Source organism: Centroberyx affinis, unplaced genomic scaffold (genome assembly GCF_046629955.1).
Source record: "Centroberyx affinis isolate AG114_WGS23_722 - 3 ecotype Tasmania unplaced genomic scaffold, CSIRO-AGI_Caff_v1 ptg001752l_1, whole genome shotgun sequence".
Lineage (NCBI taxonomy): Eukaryota > Metazoa > Chordata > Actinopteri > Beryciformes > Berycidae > Centroberyx > Centroberyx affinis.
Window position 1 is genome coordinate 122,055 of NW_027280154.1, and position 20,781 is coordinate 142,835.

Sequence of the window (20,781 nt, forward strand, 5' to 3'; positions counted from 1 at the left end):
CTTGCTTTAGTATCACTTTATACTGTATATATTAAGTGTTTTTTTTCTTTGTTTTTATGTTTCATTGTTCTGTTATCTGTTCTCACTTTATCCTTAATTTCACTCATCTGCATATCTGCTTAGCTTGCCTGATTGTTTTTATATCCTAAGTTGACTGTACTTTCTTATTGTATGGCTGTATTGTATTTCTATGTTCAGGACCCCAGGAAGACTAGACATGTGCTTCTAATGGGGATCCTTAAATAAACATAAACATAAACATTAGTCAATTGATCAATGTATTAAGTAGAACTAGCAAACATTTGCTGCTTTCCTCCGTTTCATATCATTATAAACGACTGACAATGAATACGTTGATGGTTTTTTGGCTTCTGGTCAGACTATGTAATTTTAAGAATCACTCTGGGAATTTGTCACTATTTTTGACATTTTATAGACTAAATGATTAATCGGAAAAATAATCAATAGATTGATCAATAATGAAAGTAATCGTTAATCACAGCCCTACATGAGTGTGTACATGTTTAGCCCAGGTTACTGGTGTTAATGACTTGCTCTAAAGTGAAGGAACAAATCCTGAAAAGAGCTTCAGTTTTGAGATACCAGAACGTAACAGGAACATGCTTTTTCATAACTTAGACGTATCCCCTTCATGAAATAGATGCTGAAAAAGTGATGAAATTGATCAATAAACTGACTCATCCTACAGTGCAAAACAAAGCCTCTCTGGAGGGAGAAGTACAGAGTTAATCTCATGTATTTCTTTTAACCTATTGCCTAGATTAACTGGATTAACTGGATTAACTGGATTAACTAGCTGTATCTTTGGCAGAGCATCATGTCTGTCCAAAGTGAGCTGACCTCTCCTGGTCCAGGTCCGCTCCGGACCTTGAGCTTCCCAGAACGGAGTTTTTGCGTCTCTGCTCGTCGGACTCGGGCTCCAGGGAGACGCTGCGCCTCAGGGCCGAGTGCCTCCTCTCCAGCCGGGCCACCGCCTGCTCCATGGCCTCCCGCTGCTGCTTCTCCTTGGACTCCAGGATCTCCTTCTCCTTCCTCCTCACCTTCTCCTCCTGCCGCGCCACGTTGGCCGTGAACTCGTACGTCTCCCGGAGCTGCCGCAGCTGCTGGGCGCCGAGGCAGTGCAGGTTCAGCTTCTCCTCCTTCTCCTCCAGCTCCTTCTCCACCTGGTACAGGGTGTTGTCCAGCCCCGGCGGGCCGTCACAGTTCCCGTTCCCTCCTCCTCCTCCTCCTCCTCCTCCTCCTCCTCCGCGCTCCAGCTGCTCCGCGGCTCTCTGCTTCTCCTCGGCCAGAGCGGGCAGGAGGCCGTCCGCCAGGCGGGCCAGCTGCCGCTCCTTGACCCGCAGCCTGCGCTCGGCCTGTTGGACCAGCTGCTCCTCCTGGCAGGCGGCCGCGGCGTCCTGCGCTCCCTTCTCCTGCGTCTCCTTCGGCTGCCGCTGTCGTTCTCTGTGTCCGCGGGAGAGGAGGAGGAGCGCGGCTCGCTCGGCGCCCGCCTCCCCCTCCAGCCGCTCCCTCTGCTGCCGGAGTCCGTCCTCCAGCCGGTCCAGCTCCTTCACCTGAGCCGCCTTGAAGTCCGTGTAGCCGGCCTGGGCGGCCCTCGCCTCCTCGCCGGCCTCCTCCCCGTCCGGCCGCTCCCCGGCCTCCTTCGCCCGGAGGAGAGCTTCTCTGATCTCGCCCAGCGCCCGGCGCTCCTCCTCCAGGCGGCAGGCGTCCTCTCGGGTCAGCAGGGCGGCTTCGTGTCGCTCCCTCAGCTGCTCCTCCAGCCTTCCCACCAGGCTCAGCTGCTCCCGCTCCTGCTCCTCCAGCCGCCGCCGCTCCGTCTCCAGACGCACCGTCTGCTCCTCGCGCTCCTTCTTCAGCCTCTCCAGCTCGCGGTAGATCTCCGTCTGCTCCGCCGCCTCCTGCTGCCTCCGCTGCTCCTCGTCCCGCCCCTCCTCCAGCTCCTGCTGCGGTTTCCCGCTCTGCCGGCGCGGCGGCTCCTCCTGGACCTCGGAGCGCCTCTCCTCCTCGAAGCGCTCCTTCTCGGCCAGCAGGTCCTGCAGCCGGCTCTCGATGTCCTGGCTGCGGCGGCGGAGGCTCTCCTCCTGCCGGAGGATCCGCTGCTGGACCTCCTCAGACTCTTTCCGCTGACTCTCCACCTCCTGCTGCAGACGCTCCAGCTCCGCCTTCTCACTCTGCTGCTTCGCCTCCATCTCCTTGATCAGCCTCCTACAGACACACACACACACACACACACACACACACACACACACACACACACACACACACACACACACACACACACACACACACACACACACACACACACACACACACACACACACACACACACACACACACACACACACACACACACACACACACACACACACACACACAGTAATATGTGTTAAAAAATTAATCCAATTAACTTGAATATTAAAAACCAAATCGAAACAAATTCAATTCTATTCCCTGTGACGTTATATCAGCATGATGGACTTCTGTCTCTTCTTCTGTGGTGTTCATACCAGTTAAGAACACATGAAGAAATATCTGAATATGAGGATCAGTCCAGACTTCCAAGCGTCTCCTTCTACCCATAATCCCTTGTGTTTTGTGGTGGTTTGCTGTAGTCGGCTGGATTAATGAACCGCACCACAGTTCTCTTGTTAGAGGACTGAGACTCTCAGTGATGTTACTCGGTGCCACCAGAGTTCAGAGGTCATCGTTCTCACCTGGACAAAACTAACTGAACTGAAGCAGGAAACACTGCAGAGTTCAGAGAAACCGCTCTGAACACGCTGGCTGTTGAACGCAGCCTGACTTCTTACTGAGAAATATCCCTGACTTTTCATTCCTGTACCTTTTGTGCTCCAGTTTCTCCAGCTCTTCTCGCTGCTGTCTCTCAAACTCCAACCTGGGAAGATAAAAACCTGCATCAAGATCCACTTTTCTCATCAGAAAAGAAAAGAAACACACACACACACAAACACACACACACAAACACACACGTAACTCAATGTGCAACACCACATCCAATGAGGAAAATGAAGGCTGCAGTCGACATAAAAAAATGTCAGGCTTCAAAATGAAATGACGCGTTATGAGAAGCAGTGACATGTTTCCCACTGTTAGGTGTTGTAACAACACATTATGTAATAACACAACAAAATGTCATAAATTTTCACTTAATTATCTAATAACACCCGCATTTTGTAATACACAGCTTGAACACAACATGTAATAAATTTCCCCACATTTTGTAAAAAAATATTACATATTGCGGTTTGTGTGTGTGTGTGTGTGTGTGTGTGTGTGTGTCTCCTGACATTTGTGTGTACCAGTACTCAGATGTTTGTGTCAGTATAACACTCAGTGTCGTGCAGTTTGTCTCTATGAACCCTAAAGTACAGTTTCTATTAAGCTAAGGAATACATTTAATGTAGTTTTGACCAATGAAAGATAAAACTAATCTACTGAACTAATAGTATCTTTTTAAAATGAATTTTGAGTCAGTATGACTCATGCTAGAATGCATAAAATAAACATTGTTGTTATAATGTTATAATGATTTTTATGAATGAAGACATCCATTTTGGTTGGTTATTACATAATGCACCATATTATTACATATTCATTAAAAAAAAGTGCAACTCCCGTATTTTGTAATAACCACCGCAATATGTAATAATTTATTACAAAATGCAGGGAAATTTATTACATATTGCGTTCAGGCTGTGTATTACAAAATGCAGCAGATTATTACAAAATGCAGGTGTTATTACATAATTAAGTGAAAATTTATTACATTTTGTTGAGTTATTACATAATGCGGTGTTATTACATAATGCGTTGTTACAGGCGTCAAAACAGTGACACAAGCAAGCAGGGTGGTGTGCAAAACAACAACAACAACAACAGGTGATGAGGGTTCAGGTTCAGACAGCGGACGGTTCGGCTTCAGACACACGTCTGTTTCACAAACTACACAGTCAGACAGGAAGTGGCTGGTCTACCTGAGGAAGACGGGGCCCTTCTCAGTGAAGAGACTGCCGGTGGGACAGGCAGACACACAGTTAATTAATCCACTGGGCTTTCACCACAGAGCACAGACAGCACAGTGGCCCTCATTTATCAGTCTAACACAGAAACCAGCGCAGATCCGAGCAGAAACCATCTGACGACAGGGTTCACGTGAGATTCATCACAGCGTCAGAATGATCGGGCGTTGATAAATGTGGAGGCTGAAAACAATCGTCATTTAAATATCACGCCCCTAAATATTCTGGGTTCAGAGGCCTCGCCCCCAGAGTTTACCACATGGAGAGGCGTAATACGTCCAAGAAGAGAAACTTCTCCGACCTCCAAATAGAAACTCTCTAATGTCACAAAGTCCAACTGAACCAGTTAGTTCTGTTTGGCCTGAAAAGTGGCATCAAAGGAAGCTGGAAAAATGCAGCATGGAAAGAAATCACTGCTGCGACAATCGAACTCCAGCTGAGGTTTGAATATTTCATTTATACATCTGTGATATGTATAGCCTATATATATATACTAGTAATATAATAGCTTATGTCGCAATTCTTTACATTTAGGTGAAGAACAAATGGTCAGACCTCAAACAAGTAGGCTATCTCAAAATGAAAGAGAAAATAATCTTACACCAGAAAACTCTTAACCCCGTTAATTGCAAACAATTTGAAAATACACATAGTCGATGTAGGCCTTGACAAAATAGAATATTTTGCCATAGGCTACATATTTTTAAGTGATGAATATGTGGCTGCATATGCTTAGATGTCAGTCAGAATATAGGGTCTAATAACAATTCTCCGACTCCACGCTGACTGGAAAACCTGCCACACGAGTTGAGACTTGATGTGAGATTTGATCGCAGCCTCCGCTCACGTCCAGAGTGATAAATGCCGAGCTCTGTGTGGAAATGACCGTACGCCCAGTTTTCTGTCATACGCTCGTTTCATAAATGAGGGCCACTGTGTTCTTCATATTGAAACAAACCACACTGCTGTTTATAGAGAGAGGATATCTTCTGTTCTTGAGGTACGATTAGAGAAGTCTATGGATCTATTCACAGCCTCCGAAGTTTAAACATAATCTTTAAGAGAGTCGGTTCCTCTTTGGCTATACTTTTCCCGATTTGACTAAATACAATACATATTTCCAAGCTCAATTTCCCCCCCAAATGCAGCACTGAGCAACAGGCTATCTGCAGATTGAAGAAACCAAAATTTAAGACTTTTTAAGACGTTTTTAATGTTACCCGGAATTGAATTTAAGGCCAATTAGGAAAAAAAATAAATTATGAAAGCTGGCAAAACCGGCTTATTTCTGACTGAACACAGCTGATGGAAATTGTGAAACTATAAAAGGATAGGTTAAGAAAACGGACACCAGAAAATGAATTAAGGAAGTCCAACCTAAATATTTTCTGCAACATTTGGGAAGTTTGTGTAAAATTAGCTGGGCAGTTGACTGGAAACATAGCTAAACTGAACTGAACACAAATATAAACCCACATGCAAAAGAAAATTATTCAATTTAAAGAAATTCTTGGTAAAGGAGAAATGTGGACTAACACACAAATTTTGCACAAGAGTTGAGAGAAATAAGCTTTTGGTGGAAGAATTATGGGATATTTTATTTTAGCTCATGAAACATCCGACCAGAACTTTATATGTTGCATTTATATTTGTGTTCAGTATATATCACTACAGTATGACCAACACTTCTGCCAACTACAGAGTTCCTCAGCTGTTTTCTGGCAGAATCCAACTGCATTCTGTTTGTTCTGTGGATCTTGTTATCAAATATGTAGTCTATTTTTTATTTCACTTCATTTGTGCAAATAAATAAATAATCTGATCCATAGCATCAGATGAAAAGCTGAGCAGCAGCACCGGCCAATGAAGAAAGGAGTTTGAGTCCTGAGAGGGGTTTGATGCAGAACAGCTGATCATCACATGCAGCTGATGAACTTAGATATATAATTACAGTCTCATCAACACACTCTCACACACACACACACACACACACACACACTCTCCTCACCCGGGGTTGTAGAGCATGACGGTGGAGAGGTTTTCACAGGACTTGGACAGATCGGTCATGGACAGGCTGAACGTGGAGAGCAGGCCGCTCTGGGAAAACACCAAGGGTCAGAGGTCAGAGGTCAGAGGTCACAGTCAGTCAGACAGTGTGGGAGATGACAGATGGGACTGGATCCTGGATCATGTGTGGCTCAGACTGAATCAGGATTTTTGCATCTGATATCAATGTTTAAAGCTATAATTTAAAATTTTTGCACAGTGGAGACCCAAAGTGGCGGCGAGAGGTAACTGAATTTTGAGAAGTACTTCTTTTGCCTCTCTCATCTCTTTGGTTTCCTTTGATATAAATCAAATCACACAGACCAGGCTGGTAGACATGAGCAGTTCACTGACCTCACCTTACAGGATCTCTGGGTTTTGAAGCCCTTAAAGTTTCCCTGCCACTTGTTTCTGCCAACACGCAAAGATGCCTAGTGCTGCTTTAAAGGAATAGTTCACCCAAAAATGAAAATCCTGTCATCATCTCCTCCCCCTCATGCCAGTTGAAACACAGGTGAAGTTTGTCCATATAACACACAGGGAGGCTGCAGCACAACTTGGTAGCAGCCTTCTCCAAAACAACTGAAGTCAATGGGGACCTGTTCTTTAGAGCTCCAAAACAAAAACAGCCAAACAATCACACTGTGAATAGAAAGACCTATACACCATTATTTGTTGCAAATCAATCAGCTGTAGTTCAGATTTGCACTAAATGATGGTGTAAATATACTGTAGGTCTTTTTGGAACTCTGAAGAACTGGTCCCCACTGACTTCAGTTGTTTTGGAGAAGGCTGCTATGGAGTTGTGCTGCAGCCTCCCTGTGTGTTATATGGACAAACTTCACCTGTGTTTCAACTGGCATGAGGGGGAGGAGATGATGACAGGATTTTCATTTTTGAGTGAACTATTCCTTTAATGATGTTCATGAAAAAGTGCATTTTCCAGTTGATATAAAAAAAAAAATCAACTGGTAGTAGCTTTGTTTACTGTCAACTGTCTACTATCCTGGACCTCCGGACTGCCAGGAGGATCCAGTCTGAGGATCTGAGGCTTCCTCACCTTGCGTTTCTCCCTCAGCTTGGCCGCCTCCTTCGGGTGGTTGAACCTGAACATGTTGGTCCGGCCCAGCAGAATAACAGCGCCTGCACAACACAACAGGACAAAACACTGCAGGGTAGATTCACCTTTCATGGACAGGTTTTCAGTCTGAGCATCTGAGATCAGACTGAAAACTTCTGCATCTGTGATCTGAGAGAAACAGCATTTTGATCCTCTGTATGTCCTGTACATATGGCAGAATTGACAATAAATCTGACTTTTTTTTTTTTTTTGTATTTTTGAAAATAATGGGAGTGTATGACTTCCTGTTGGGAAAACCTGCAGCAGAGCAATAATGGAGGGGGAAAAAAACAGTAAAATGGAAGAAAAAATGGAGGAACAAAAAGTAACAAATTGCACTGGTATTATCCTTTCAGTGTCTGAAATTGACAGTAGTTGCTGAGGGAGGAGGAAGAGTTACTCCTTCACTTTCCACACCCACAGGTTTCCCAGCCGGTTCGAACCAAACGACCTTCCAGTCACAAGTCCACTTCTCTAACTTCTGACCCAGCTTCCCCCTGAAACCCTGAAACCCTGGAACCCCACCCCACCCCGTCCCTCTCGCCTCTCACCTTGGTTGAGCTGGGACGGCTCGGTCACCTGGACTCCGTTCACCGAACACTGAGCCCCGCCGAGCGGCACCAGAGTCACCGTGCCGGTCTGGTTCTCAAACAGGCAGTGCTCACTCTCCAGGTCCAGACCGTGAAGGACTGACAGAGACACACAGGCATGAGACCGAGGCACCGGGCTGCTGCTCACTGACCAGCAACACTAAACACCGGGCCTCATGCAGGAAGAGATATACAAACACATTTTCTCTTATTTTGTATTTTGTATCCACGATTTGTTCTTATTTTGTTAGTACCCATTGATTTCTGGGATTCACCAATGTTTTCTTATTTTTGCTCTTCTCTTAGCTGAGAGAAAATTTTACGAGTGGTGGAGAGACTCTTACCAAGATAAGAAAAAAACATGTCGTTTTCACAGTCCACTAATTGTCCAACGCAAGGAAACATAAGTTTTAAATTTGAGGAACATAAAAAAAAGCATAAATATCATATAATCAAATTTAGATTATTATATGTTTTATAGTAATTATAATGATTGGATTATTAAATTTGTGGGTTAAAGAAATACTATTGGTCCATTGATCCCAATTAAGACTATAAAACCCCTTGGATGATATAGCGTGCGTTCAGCTTTGGTGGCATCTCTCCAATTCTTGGCCATGTGCCAGAGTATTTGCACACGGCACACCTGCCCTTATATGGTGTTTAGGGGGCGTTACCTATGCTAATAAACAATTGGCCATGCGCCTCCAATTTATGATCAAGTGGGATTCATCATCCAGCACCTGGTAAGAGCAGATTTAAATGGTTAAGAACGTTTGGTGCATCTGGAGTTGACTTCTCTTATTTTTTCTCTTAACAGAAAATTAAGAGAAAATATAAGAGAAATTTAAGAGAATGATGCTGCATGAGGCCCATTATAACATAATAATAATAAAATGTATTTATAGAGCACTCAGCTAAAAGCAGAGCTTATAAGCTGCTTTACAGGAAGACATGAAAACAAGATCAGTACAATATAGAATATACAAGACAAAAGTAGGAAATGAATTCATGAGAAAAAAGGTAAAAACACAAATAAAATGCATAAAAAGGAAATAAGAAACAACCCAATGATTTAAGATGTGATTTAAGACAATAATGAATGAAAAAAACTAAGCATTACCAATCAATGTTTCTTCATTACAGAGATCCAACATCTTATACTCAAAACTCTAAAGTCCCTGATGTAAGTTGCAGACAGGTTTGTATATGAATGAAATCTTCACTCACTGATGTCCTGCTCTGTGGAGGCGTCGTCTCTGCCCACATAGGTTCTGCCCTCCTGCTCACAGGGAAACACACAGTCACACAGACAGTAAAGACACACATCTTTTCCACAGGAGGCTTTTTCCAGCCCAGGTGAACAGACTTTGCATGGCAATTTGTCACTGTTTAAGGGACAGTTTAATGAAAACCCCTCAGGTTAATGTGAAAACTGTGACTATTAGATGTACTTTTCCGCATTCTATCCCTTCTCCCCTCAGGGCGATTTAGCGATTTAATCCCAATTTCTGGAGACTGTTATGACATTTCAGGGTTGTTTATTTCACTTCACTGGAGCTGGGGTGTAAACCTGAGGGAAAAAATATATCACCCAAACACACTGGTACTCTTTCCATTTCACACTAACACCCTGATGAAGGTCTGTTGACTCAAATATTAGTTTCTTCTTTCCAGATAAATGTGAAAGAGAGAGAATAGCGGTGTGCCAGGTTGACTTTTCTCACATTTTCCCCTTTTATGCTGAGAACCATGAGCAAGCAACAGTGTAAACATTTTTAAATCATATAACAATTTGGATTAACCCCTTGTACCCTGACTTTACCCTTAAATTTCCCCTTAAGCAGCTTCAAAGTTAGAAAAAAAAATGTCCTAACTGTACAACAATGTCACATCCATATTCTGTATCTGCTCGTTCCAACTCTTTCTTGAAGCTCTAGCTGCTTATATTGAATTAAATATTCAAATACAAGACGCCATCTTTTTATGGCTGCACCATTACAACAAATGGAAAAAAAATCTAGATGTTTGTGCATCATTTTATACACATTTCCCCTGTAATTCAGAATGACACATTTGGTGTCTTTGGAAAACTTGTTATCTTGACAAGAATTAAAAATAAAGTTCTGTGGGTCTGAACAAAGCTTGGTCGTGCAACCTGCATTTGTAATGATGGACACAGTGGCAGGGGCGGTAGAGAAGAAAAGGTTAAGACACTGTGAGGACGTAGTGAACCTCTGTGATTCCTGAGGAAGGCTGGAATATATAAGTGTGTGTGTGTGTGCTCTGACCTTCAGGTGGTACAGGATGATGCCGGTGCTGAGCAGGTCGTCGTCGATGCCGATGAGGTGCGGCAGCTCCGAGTCCAGGACCACCCCGATCCCCTCCTTCCTCAGAGCCAGAGTCTCCTCCTGCAGGGACACCAGTTTAAATTCACTGTTTTTTTTTAACTTATTTATCCTGCAACAGATCACTGAGCATGCAGGCTGTTTTCCAGTGTTACTTTACATCTGTACAGTCACAGACGTTCCCACAGGAAGCTGCCCAGCACAACAGTTAGATCCGGTCGAGTAATCTGATTGGACAGGAGGCTGATGTACAGTATGACAGCACTGGAATGTTTCACTAGAGCCTTTCACACCTGAAACCCATAAAATTGCTGTTTTAAATTTTCTGGAGGAAAATGGAGGTGTGTTTTTCCGCGTTTTTAACGTAATGCTGCCATTCACAGAATACTGGAAATACTGTTTAAGTCCTTTGTTGACGTTTTAACCGCCAGAGTCACTGCAGTTTGAAAACATGGCGGCTAATCTCTCCGTCCGCCCAGACTCCCTGGATCTGTCTTATTTCACCATCTGTCCAATTCAACATCTTTGTCAAAAAAGTAAAGCTCCAGCCCGTTGTCTAGTGGTTTGTGTTTCCCTCCTACAGTTGGACAGCAGAGTGTCTGAACGTTGTGCTCTGCTGTTAATGTTCTGTCATCGTTCACACATACAGTCTATACAGAGCTTTACTTCAATCAGGAGAGACACCAGTGAATGAAGTATAGTGAAAATTAAGACTTGTCAAGACGCACGATGACAGATGAGCGCATAACAGCAGCATGAACGGACTAAAGCGGAGGGAGAGAAACATATTTAAAAAGACAGCAGCAAGATGGTAGGCTAACAATGGAGGTGTGTCGCTGTGCTATTGGATAGATGTGACCAGCTGATGTGAACAGCTGATATCTCAACTGACGGCCCCCGGGAAATGACAGCAAGGAAATAATGAGTGAGCATGCGTGAGAGAATGTGATGGCAGGATGGTATGAGGAGTAAAACTACAGCCTAAGCATGCAAAAGATAGTCTTCCTGACTAGGGTTGCAAAGGGCTGGAAAATTTCCGGTAAATTTCCATGGGAAGTTAAGCTGGGGAATTTTGGAAATATTCCAAATTGGAAACTTTCCATGGGAATTATGGGAATTTATGGGAATTAACTGGGAATTGAGGGTAATTTAATGGAAAGGTATCATATCCAAGCATAAATATTTGTTTTGTAATAAGCAGACATCCATCCAAAATAATAAAATTAAAACAGATTTGTTTGTAAGTAGAACTTTATCAAGTGTTAAATATTTTATTGAACAATCAATTCTTTCATTGAAGAACAAAAACATGAATGTTGAGTTAAATATTACTCATCCCCCCGACCCAACCCATTCAAAAATTAACAAAAATGCACAGGAATGCACAGTGCATGTAGGGGGCGTGGTCTCAACAGCCCTGCAGTAAGCAGTGTGCTATGTGTGCATGTGATTGAGGAATAGCATAGATATTCAACTGTACTTGCATGATATCTGGTTGTTTTAGTCAGGATTATGCTAAAATATATTTTCCCCAACTATATTTAAGTTCCCTATTAAGAGCATACCTTCAATTTAGTAAATTCCTGGTTTATTCCCGTTTATTCCCATAAATTCCCGTTAATTCCCATAAATTCCCATTAATTCCCATGGAAAGTTTCCAACTTTGAAAATTCCCGGAATTTTGCAACCCTATTCCTGACTGAACCTTTGCTAAAGCTCCATTAGTAATGTTACAACGTCTTGAGCAGTGAAACTGGCAGAACTGATTTACCAACATTTCTACACAGACTCCTTTTCACACATGACAGCCTGCCGTTACATTACAGAACAGGCTGCATGTGTGAAAGGGGCTTATATGCATCACTCTGCTTTACAGCTGTTCTCATAGAAAGAGATTCTGTGTTGTAGTGGAATCCTGAGGGAACGGCTTTCATTGGCGAAGAGACGAATACAAGACAAAAATCATAACCTGTTGTCTCAGATGAGCAGTACTGGATGAGCAGCTCTGTCTATAGACCTGTGGTGATGTTGCTTAACGAGCGCTCGCTCTCACCTTCAGGATGTTCTGGGTCTCGTTCCATTTGTTGGTCCACTCCTTCGTCAGCTCCAGAACCTGAGAGAGAGAGAGAACAGACAGAACCCGGTCGGTCAGACCGGTCTGAAGCAACGAGGCAAAACTCTGCAGAACAGCAGAGACAGACTTCAGGAGGAAACAGAACGGAAAGTTTTCAGCTCATCTCAACTTTTAATAAACATTTATCTTGTTTGACGCTGCAGTCTGGACTTTCTTTAAAATACTTCAGAAGAGTTTTTTGTAGATGGATCGACACAAGCACTCCTAACATCCAAACTACACTTCACGGTAATAATCTGCGACATTTTAAAAGAAATAAATAAATGTCCATTTTGCTTCTCTCTATTACTGACTTTGATTCATCCTATGAGTAACAGAACGGCCTTATATCTGAAGTCCTACTAGTATTTTTGTCTGTACCTTGACTCACTAGCAGCAGATCCACTGCCATCATTACCCGGGCCGACTGCTTTAAAGCAGTGGTTCTCAACGTGGGGTCCGGGGACCACCAGGGGTCCTTGAGGGGGTTCCAAGGCGTCCCCGGCAAATTGATGAATTTTTAAACTTCACCATTATTTCATTTACAAGAAGTTAACACAATTATAGAATGTAGAGGAAAAACTATTTTGATCATAGTTTCACTGTTATCTTTCTACCTACAATAAAGATCAATAAAGACAAAATCATATCTAACAATAAAGATATTGTCACATATGAGTCCAAGAGACAAAATCTCATCAAATGGGGGTCCATGGCCCTAATGTGGACTGAATTAGGGTCCTTGATATGAAAAAGGTTGAGAATCACTGCTTTAAAGTAATAATCCTTGACATCATCATGCAATTTAAATGTCAGCTTTTACATTTGCTGTGATGCTTTTGACATTTCTGGCAGCAGCAGCAGCAGTTTGTCTGGAATAAACAGAAGAAGAGTGGAAGAGCGCCACCTGCAGAAACTCAAACCGCATCAACAGAAAATCCAAGCTCTGCCCACACACTGTTTGATTGACAGGTGATCTCTGGAGCCAAGCGGTCATTGCTGTGTTGTTTTCCAAAGACAGCCAGATCAATAAGACAAGGATCTTATGGCTTGTCACTTAAAGTGGAGTGATGGTGCCAAGTCACTTTGTTCTGGAGAGACAGTTAGGAGCCAAACCTTGACTCCAAATTTTAATAGCATGGTTCAACGGCAAATTTTGGCAAGTTTTAGTTTTCTTCTTCTCCATCAGCCACTGCCAGGAAACCAACATTCACTAAAGAAGTCCCATTGCAAAAATCAATTTGGAAGCAGCAGCCGATTTGATGAAGTCTTCACCCAGCAGCCATTACCAGTCCCTCTTCCTTCATGGTAACATTCTAGAGGTATTTCAGTGCTTTGACTTTACCACACTGCAGTTTCAGTCGTTGTAAACATAAAGGTGAGACGGACAGGAGACTTACCCTGGCTTCGTTCTGGTGCAGCTTCTCCTCCATGCTCAGAGCGGTGGGAGAATCCAGCAGGGCGATCTGACGAGTAAACACACAGCACAGGTCAGACAGACTGCGTTCTCACAGGAAGTAAACAGGGATCTGTCTCGGTGACAAACACGGGGGAATGTTCATGCTGAATTAAAGTCGCGAGTCGGGAGCGACGACTAACCCCATCTCAACACACACACACACACACACACACACACACACACACACACACACACACACACTTGTCTTTCTATACTTACAAGGATCTTCGACTGACATTCAGTTCCTAACCCCTAACTTAAACCTAACAATACAAAATGTAGCCAAAGTGCTTCACATAAAAAAAATATAATAAAAACAAGAACAAAATGGTAAATATACAAAGTAATTATCAGTAATAAAATAGCTGGAGCAAATAAAAGAGTAAAATTAGTTAAGAAGAAATAAAAACACCAAAATATTATAATACCATAAAAAACAGGGGGGTATAAAATTAGGAATACAAAGATAAAACTGGTGAGAACATAAAAAGACAGACATAAAATAAACGTAATTAAATGCCAGATTAAGCTTTAACTTCTTACAAATTAAAAAACCTTAACTAAACCTAAACCAAGTCCTAAATCTAGCCTTAACCGTAAACCCAAGTCCTAATCCTACATCACCTCTTTATAGAAGTGAGGACCAGCAGCAAAAATGACCACAGAAGAACACAAACACAAAGAACAGGTTGGAAAACATTTCTGATGAAACTCTCGTATTTTTCAAAAAGTCAACTTTTCGGGAACTTAGGAAAACAGCCTTAAAGGACGATTCCACCTCTGATAATCTCACACTCATCAATCTTTTTACTAATCGATCTTTGATGTTGAATTCCAGGAGTTATTTTGTGATGAACGATTGTAATTTACCGCGTTCCCACTTTCCCTCAACCTGCCTTGTCTACTTCTACATCAATTTGTAATTTCCTACATTTCCCAGGATGCATTTGTCTGAACTTTTACAGTCAGTAGATCCAGTCAAAGTCAAAGTGCCTCTGTGTCCTTCTGTGTCTAATTTGCCTTTTTTTTTTGTAGAAAAAGTGCTGCCTCAGCTACATTTTGTGCTGAGAAGATGAAAACTAGGTCAAGAAACACCTTGTTCCATAAAGATCAGCTGACACAGAACAACTACAACCAGCTTTTCTACTGCTGCTCTCCCTTCTCTCACTCTGGTGGTTGTTGTAGTAAACTGTCAGGTGCAAACATACCGTGAAACCCCGCCTCTTCTCTTTTCTGATTGGTCTACTGACATAAAAGCCGTCTGCATCATGTGTGCTCATCTACAATACAGAACTTTTCTCAACTTCACAGAGTGATTCTCTGCTGTCCAGCTCCATGAATCTCACTCTTCATCACTGTCTGAGTCTGCATGCTGATTCATATCTGGTCTGGTCAGTCTCTATCCACTGTTCACTGTTAGTTGTCAGTTATCAAAATCTTTGACCAATCACAGCAGCAAAGCAGAGTGATGTCATCTGGAAATGCTTCAGAGCGACAACAGTCATGGCGGCTTCACTTCCCAGCTTTTAACCAGCTGATTGTTCCTGTTTTAATTCATCGATGACATTCAGTTTTTTTAAGGACTTTGCCGGCTGCCATGTTGGTCGTTGTTGTCGCTCTGTAACGCTCGTCATAAGGAGGTTTGTCCCGCCTACATCCACCAGCCAATCAGGTTTGCCACTCAATATCTGTCCGAAATAACTGCCGGTGGACAGGCAGGGTTCCCACTCTTTTTAAGAAATCATTTTCCAGGACCTTTCCAGGACATTTTCCATGAGTTTTTCTTGACAATACAGGACAGCACTTGCTCACAAACGGTCATATAATTTACCGGTAGGCCTAGTGTTGACACATTTAACCCCAGTTTTATTCCTCCTTTTTTAATGATGCAGGGTTCATGAGGAAGTGTCTCGGGTTCATTACGGGTGACGGCTACACCCATCACTGCTAACTGTACAATAAGGTCGTGGCCTCCTCTTTTTGTTAGACGTGATCAGCACTGGTATGTTTTGGTTTTTTTTTTACTTACAAAGCTCTCCTCAGCAAACCAACACCAACATGTTCTGTGTGACACTCACTTGAATTGTGGCAGTTACAATACTCACTCCAAACACTGGCTTATACTCCAGGTCCCTCATATGAACTTCAAACTTGGACAAAAATTGACTATGTTCTACCTCTGTAACAATTTCAAAATGTGATAAAGTAGTAAATCACACCATAATGTACACTGTCAGGTGTGTGTTATTGTCAAAGCATTGTTTAACAGGTGGTATTGTCATGGGTTGTCACATGCACCCCTAGTAGTCTATAACTGTATTGATGTAGATGAATAAAACCTTAATTTCAATTTAAGTTAAATTTACTTTTGTCAAACAGATGACTACTGACACGTAGTCACATCTGAGTGAGGGACTAAAATACAATTACAATTTTCCACGACAACATCGATTATTTCCAGGATATTTGGTCATTTTAATCAATTTCCAGGTGTTTCCATGACTGGAAAACTAGTCTCTAAATTTCCAGGTTTTCCAGGTTTTCCAGGACGCGTGGAAACCCTGACAGGCTTGATCCAGACCGCTATGAATCACCATGCAAATTCAACAAGAGCTAAAGACTGAGATTCATGGGGGCTGAACACCAGGTAAACAAAGTGCTGCCTAAAAAGAAACCAGGAGGAAGTCAGCAACTCTCCTCCTCCTCCTCCTCCTCCTCCTCCTCCTCTTCCTCTTCCTCCTCCTCCTCCTCCTCCTCCTCCTCCTCCTCCTCCTCCTCCTCCTCCTCCTCCACAGTGTGAACACCTGACCCTGACAGCCACACAGCACGGTCTCAGCGCTCCACCCAGAGAAAGAAACGCTGTGTGAACTCTGACCTGTGAGGTTTTTTCAGAGTCTCTGAGTCGTCCTCACCTGGTTTCCCTGGACCAGCAGAGCTTTCAGCCGGGCGATCTCGGCCCGCAGCTCCCGGATCAGCCGCACGTTGCCGTCCTCGTTGATGGTGGGCTTGTTGATGATGTTCTTGGCTCGGTTGGCGTAGCGAAGCGTGCTGAGCGTCTCCCCGTAGTTCACGTCAGCCGGGGAAACGGCTGTCACAGAGAGGAGAGAGCATGCTGCGTGAGCTGTGTGGAGACATTTTATGGTCATTTTTTTTTTTTTTTACCCTTTTTGGGACTCTAGAGCAGTGATTCTCAACCGTTTTCATATCAAGGACCCCTAATTTAGTCCACATTAGGGCCACGGACCCCCATTTGCTGAAATTTTGTCTCTCAGACCCAAATCTGAGAATATTTTTATTGTTAGATATGATTTTGTCCAGAATTCCCATCTGTATTGAGGGATAACAGTGAAACTAATCATTCTTCTACATTCTCTAATTGAGTTCTTCTTGTAAATGAAGTTTAACAATTCATTCAACTTTCCGGGGACCCCCTGGAACCCCCTCAAGGACCCCTGTTGGCCCACGGACCCCACGTTGAGAACCACTGCTCTAGAGAACCAATCCCTGGTCACTTCAGTTATTTTGCAGAAGGCTGACATGGATTGAATTGAATTGGAATTTTTTATTGACAATATAAAAATATATGACATCTATACATAAATAATATATGCACAGCCTGACCAGGAGGCATCATATCTTTGTGCATTATTTGTCAAAAGGATAAAACACAATAAAGCCCAAGAGCTTATTTCCATTGTGGTCCTTTGGGTGTAGGTGTGTGTTTAACTGTTAGGTGTGTGTTTAACTGTTAGGTGTGTGTTTAACTGTTAGTTGTGTGTTTAACTGTTAGTTGTGTGTTTAACTGTTAGGTGTGTGTTTAACTGTTAGTTGTGTGTTTAACTGTTAGTTGTGTGTTTAACTGTTAGGTGTGTGTTTAACTGTTAGGTGTGTGTTTAACTGTTAGGTGTGTGTTTAACTGTTAGGTGTGTGTTTAACTGTTAGTGGTGTGTTACTGAGCAGCAGTAGCTAACTCACTGTGCCTCATGTGGACAAACAAACTTCTCCGGTGTTTCTACTGACATGAGGGTGAGTCAATATTAACATTTTTGGGTGAACTATTCCTTTAAAAACAGAGGCTCCAGCTGATTGACGCTCTAACTGGAGGAGAGACTCACTGGCGATCATGATGGTCTTGGAGTTTCCCCCCAGACTGTCCTTCAGCAGCCAGGTGAGGACGGAGTCTCTGTAGGGAACGAACACCGACTTCTTCTTCAGGTTGGTGTTCAGTCCGTCCTGAGTCAGGTCAGCTGGACAGGAGACAGAGATATAATGTCCACTGACAGGGCTGATGCATGGAAATACAGTTCAAACAGATAACACTTCTGATTATCACTTTCTAATAGGCTTAACACCAACTCACTATAGATATATAGACAAAGACATTATTTTCATATGCGAATATCTGCGAATGTGTTTCCTTTTATGGAAGTGGAAGACTTAATGCAGAACTTAGACTTGAAATAGAAAATATGTTTTTTTTTTGCCACTTTCTTAACCCATCATAACTTAATATGGCGATCGGTTTCATTTTAACATTTAAGATGTAGAAACCTGACACCTTTTCTTTTCCTCTTTTACTTCCATTATTTCCTTTTTATTTTTTCTAATTAATCTTGTCTTAATACATTTTCGTGTTGTCTATATTTGAACTGAATTTACAAAAAATTTAAGTGCAAATTGTTTTCCTCATATGTACGATAACTCACCTGTAAAAAATTATTTGTTTGATCTGTTCTCATGTATATCTGTTTTTTCTTTATTTTTAAAGCAAATACTGGTTCATATTGCTCACAAAATGAGATTTGAAACAAACTAGGGAATATTATCTGAAAATTACAGATCATACTTTATACTTCTAATTATTCTAAGTATTTATATGGTTTCATTAGATATATTCAATATATTTTTGCTTTGCTTATCCCTTGTTGTGTTTTATTGTAATCGTTATTCTTCTTGTCTCTTATTTTTATGTAAAGCATTTTGTAACTTTATTTAGAGCTACAGTGCTGTGCAAAAGTCTTAGGCACCCAAGAGTTTTTATATAAATTGTGTCTTAGATGTTTATTCATTTTTTCTGCATTAGTGTGTCAGTGGACTGCTCTTTATAGGAAATTTTTTGATATTTAGAAACTTTTCATTTAATTATTTTTGAAAGCATCTTCGCTTTACTTTTTTTCTTTTACATGTGCCTAAGACTTTTGCACAGTACTGTATATAAAATTAATATGATTGGTTATGATTATGCTTATGGTTATGAATGTGTGTGTACTGTGGTCCCTCACCCAGAGCGGAGATGACGTTTCCCAGAGTGACGAGCGACTTGTTGATGTTTCCTCCTTCCTTCAGACGCACGCCGGTGGCTCCGGTGGCGTCGGCTCGCTCGCTGCCCGCAGATCCACCAGGTGGATCTTACTGACCGTCTCACTGGGCATCTCCGCATCAACTTAAGCTTGGGGGGGGGGGGGGGGGGGGGGAAGGGGGAGAGAGAGAGAGAGAGAGAGAGAGAGAGAGAGAGAGAGAGAGAGAGGGAGAGGGAGAGTGTGGGGGAGAGAGAGGGAGAGAGAGAGAGGGAGAGAGTGGGGAGAGAGAGGGAGAGAAACAAAAATAACGAAAACTAGGTGTGAAAAAACATTTTCGTTAACTGAAATAAAAATATAAACGAGGCTTTACAAAAAACGATAACTAACTGAAACTGTATTGTGTGTTTACAAAACTAACTAAAATAAACAAAAATTATAGATTATAGTTTTTGTCTTTGTCGATTTATTTCATACATAAGCCTAGTATTTTGAATTTTTGAACCTCGCCCGATACCCCATATTAAAAAAAAAATAACACTAACACTGAAAATAATAAAAACTAAACTACAACTAAGCATTTTCAAAAAATAAAAACTAAACTAGCAAACCCACTTTAAAAACGAATTAAACTAAACTGAAATTGAAAACAAAAAGTCAAAACAAAATAAAAATAAAAACTAATGAAAAATGCAAAACTATAATAACCTTGACACACACACACACACACTTTCTACAACTTGAGTTGGAGCTTCCACTCCAGTTGGGCTGAAAACCATCTGACGCAGAGAATGTGTGAAACAAGATGGAAAATATATTCTGCCATATTCCTGTAATCTGATCCATTTGTTAAATTCCCTGATATTCCCTGACTTCCACAGAGAATTTACAACAACAATCCAGTCTCTGTAACTTCATCTAACATGATGGACTTGTCTGTCTCTTCTTCTGTGGTGTTCATACCGGTTAAGAACACATGAAGAAGTAGCTGAATATGAGCATCAGTCCAGACTTCATTTTGTTCAGCAGGGCTTTCTCAAGCATGAGGAACCGCATCCATCTCCTTATTATACCATAATCCCTTGTGTTTAGGTGTGGTTTCCTGCAGTTGGTTGGATTATGTTTCCCTTCTCACATGCTGGGTGTGAACGCAGCTTTACACTCAAGCCTTCAAAGTGTCAGTGTGTAATCTGTGAGTCCTGCTGCCTCGGCGGACTGAAGCAAAGCTGGAAAAACAGAAATTCACTGTGAGAAGTGAGTCAGCAGCTGCGGACCTGTGTGAAGTTGATGGTGAAGATGGCGTGGGAGCGGCTGCTGACGTCGTTCATGCCGGTGCTGGCGGTGGTGCGGTTGATGTTCCCGGCCTCCATCAGCTCCTCCACATCGCTGTAGTTCTGCACCAGGTGTTTGGACAGATCTGAGGTCAGAGGGGGAGGAGGAGGTTAGAGGTGGAGCTCACACTTTGATCGATATCAGCTCGGATCTGCAGGACAAATGATTTTTGCATGATCCATTTTTTTTTGTCTGACTTGCAGTTCTGTGTTTAGCCAGGTTATTATAAACGAGGTGCTAAAACACACTGTTGTAAACTGAAATAAAAATAAAATGAAACTGTGAAAAAGCTACATTGATTGATTGATTCTGATTTTATTAAAGCGTCATACACCATACTGGTGCCCCGCCCACATTGGCTTTCAGACACTACAAAACAAAGTGATCAAACAAAATATACTGAAAACATAGAATA

General features: G+C 42.3%; 1 protein-coding gene across 1 annotated transcript in view; it reads right to left on the reverse strand.

The window, feature by feature from the left end:
- The window catches only part of kif16ba (kinesin family member 16Ba), a gene marked incomplete at its 5' end in the record, with an annotated part of 34,294 nt that extends 13,843 nt beyond the window's left edge, over window positions 1-20,451 (reverse strand). The window contains 15 exon segments of the mRNA XM_071529010.1: window positions 862-2,226; window positions 2,864-2,917; window positions 4,017-4,049; window positions 6,070-6,158; window positions 7,168-7,250; window positions 7,779-7,916; window positions 9,048-9,099; window positions 10,109-10,228; window positions 12,219-12,278; window positions 13,679-13,744; window positions 16,650-16,825; window positions 17,853-17,984; window positions 19,020-19,130; window positions 19,133-19,180; window positions 20,302-20,451. Coding sequence (XP_071385111.1) covers window positions 862-2,226; window positions 2,864-2,917; window positions 4,017-4,049; window positions 6,070-6,158; window positions 7,168-7,250; window positions 7,779-7,916; window positions 9,048-9,099; window positions 10,109-10,228; window positions 12,219-12,278; window positions 13,679-13,744; window positions 16,650-16,825; window positions 17,853-17,984; window positions 19,020-19,130; window positions 19,133-19,180; window positions 20,302-20,451 — 2,677 coding nt within the window.
- Between the last annotated feature and the right edge of the window lie 330 nt (window positions 20,452-20,781).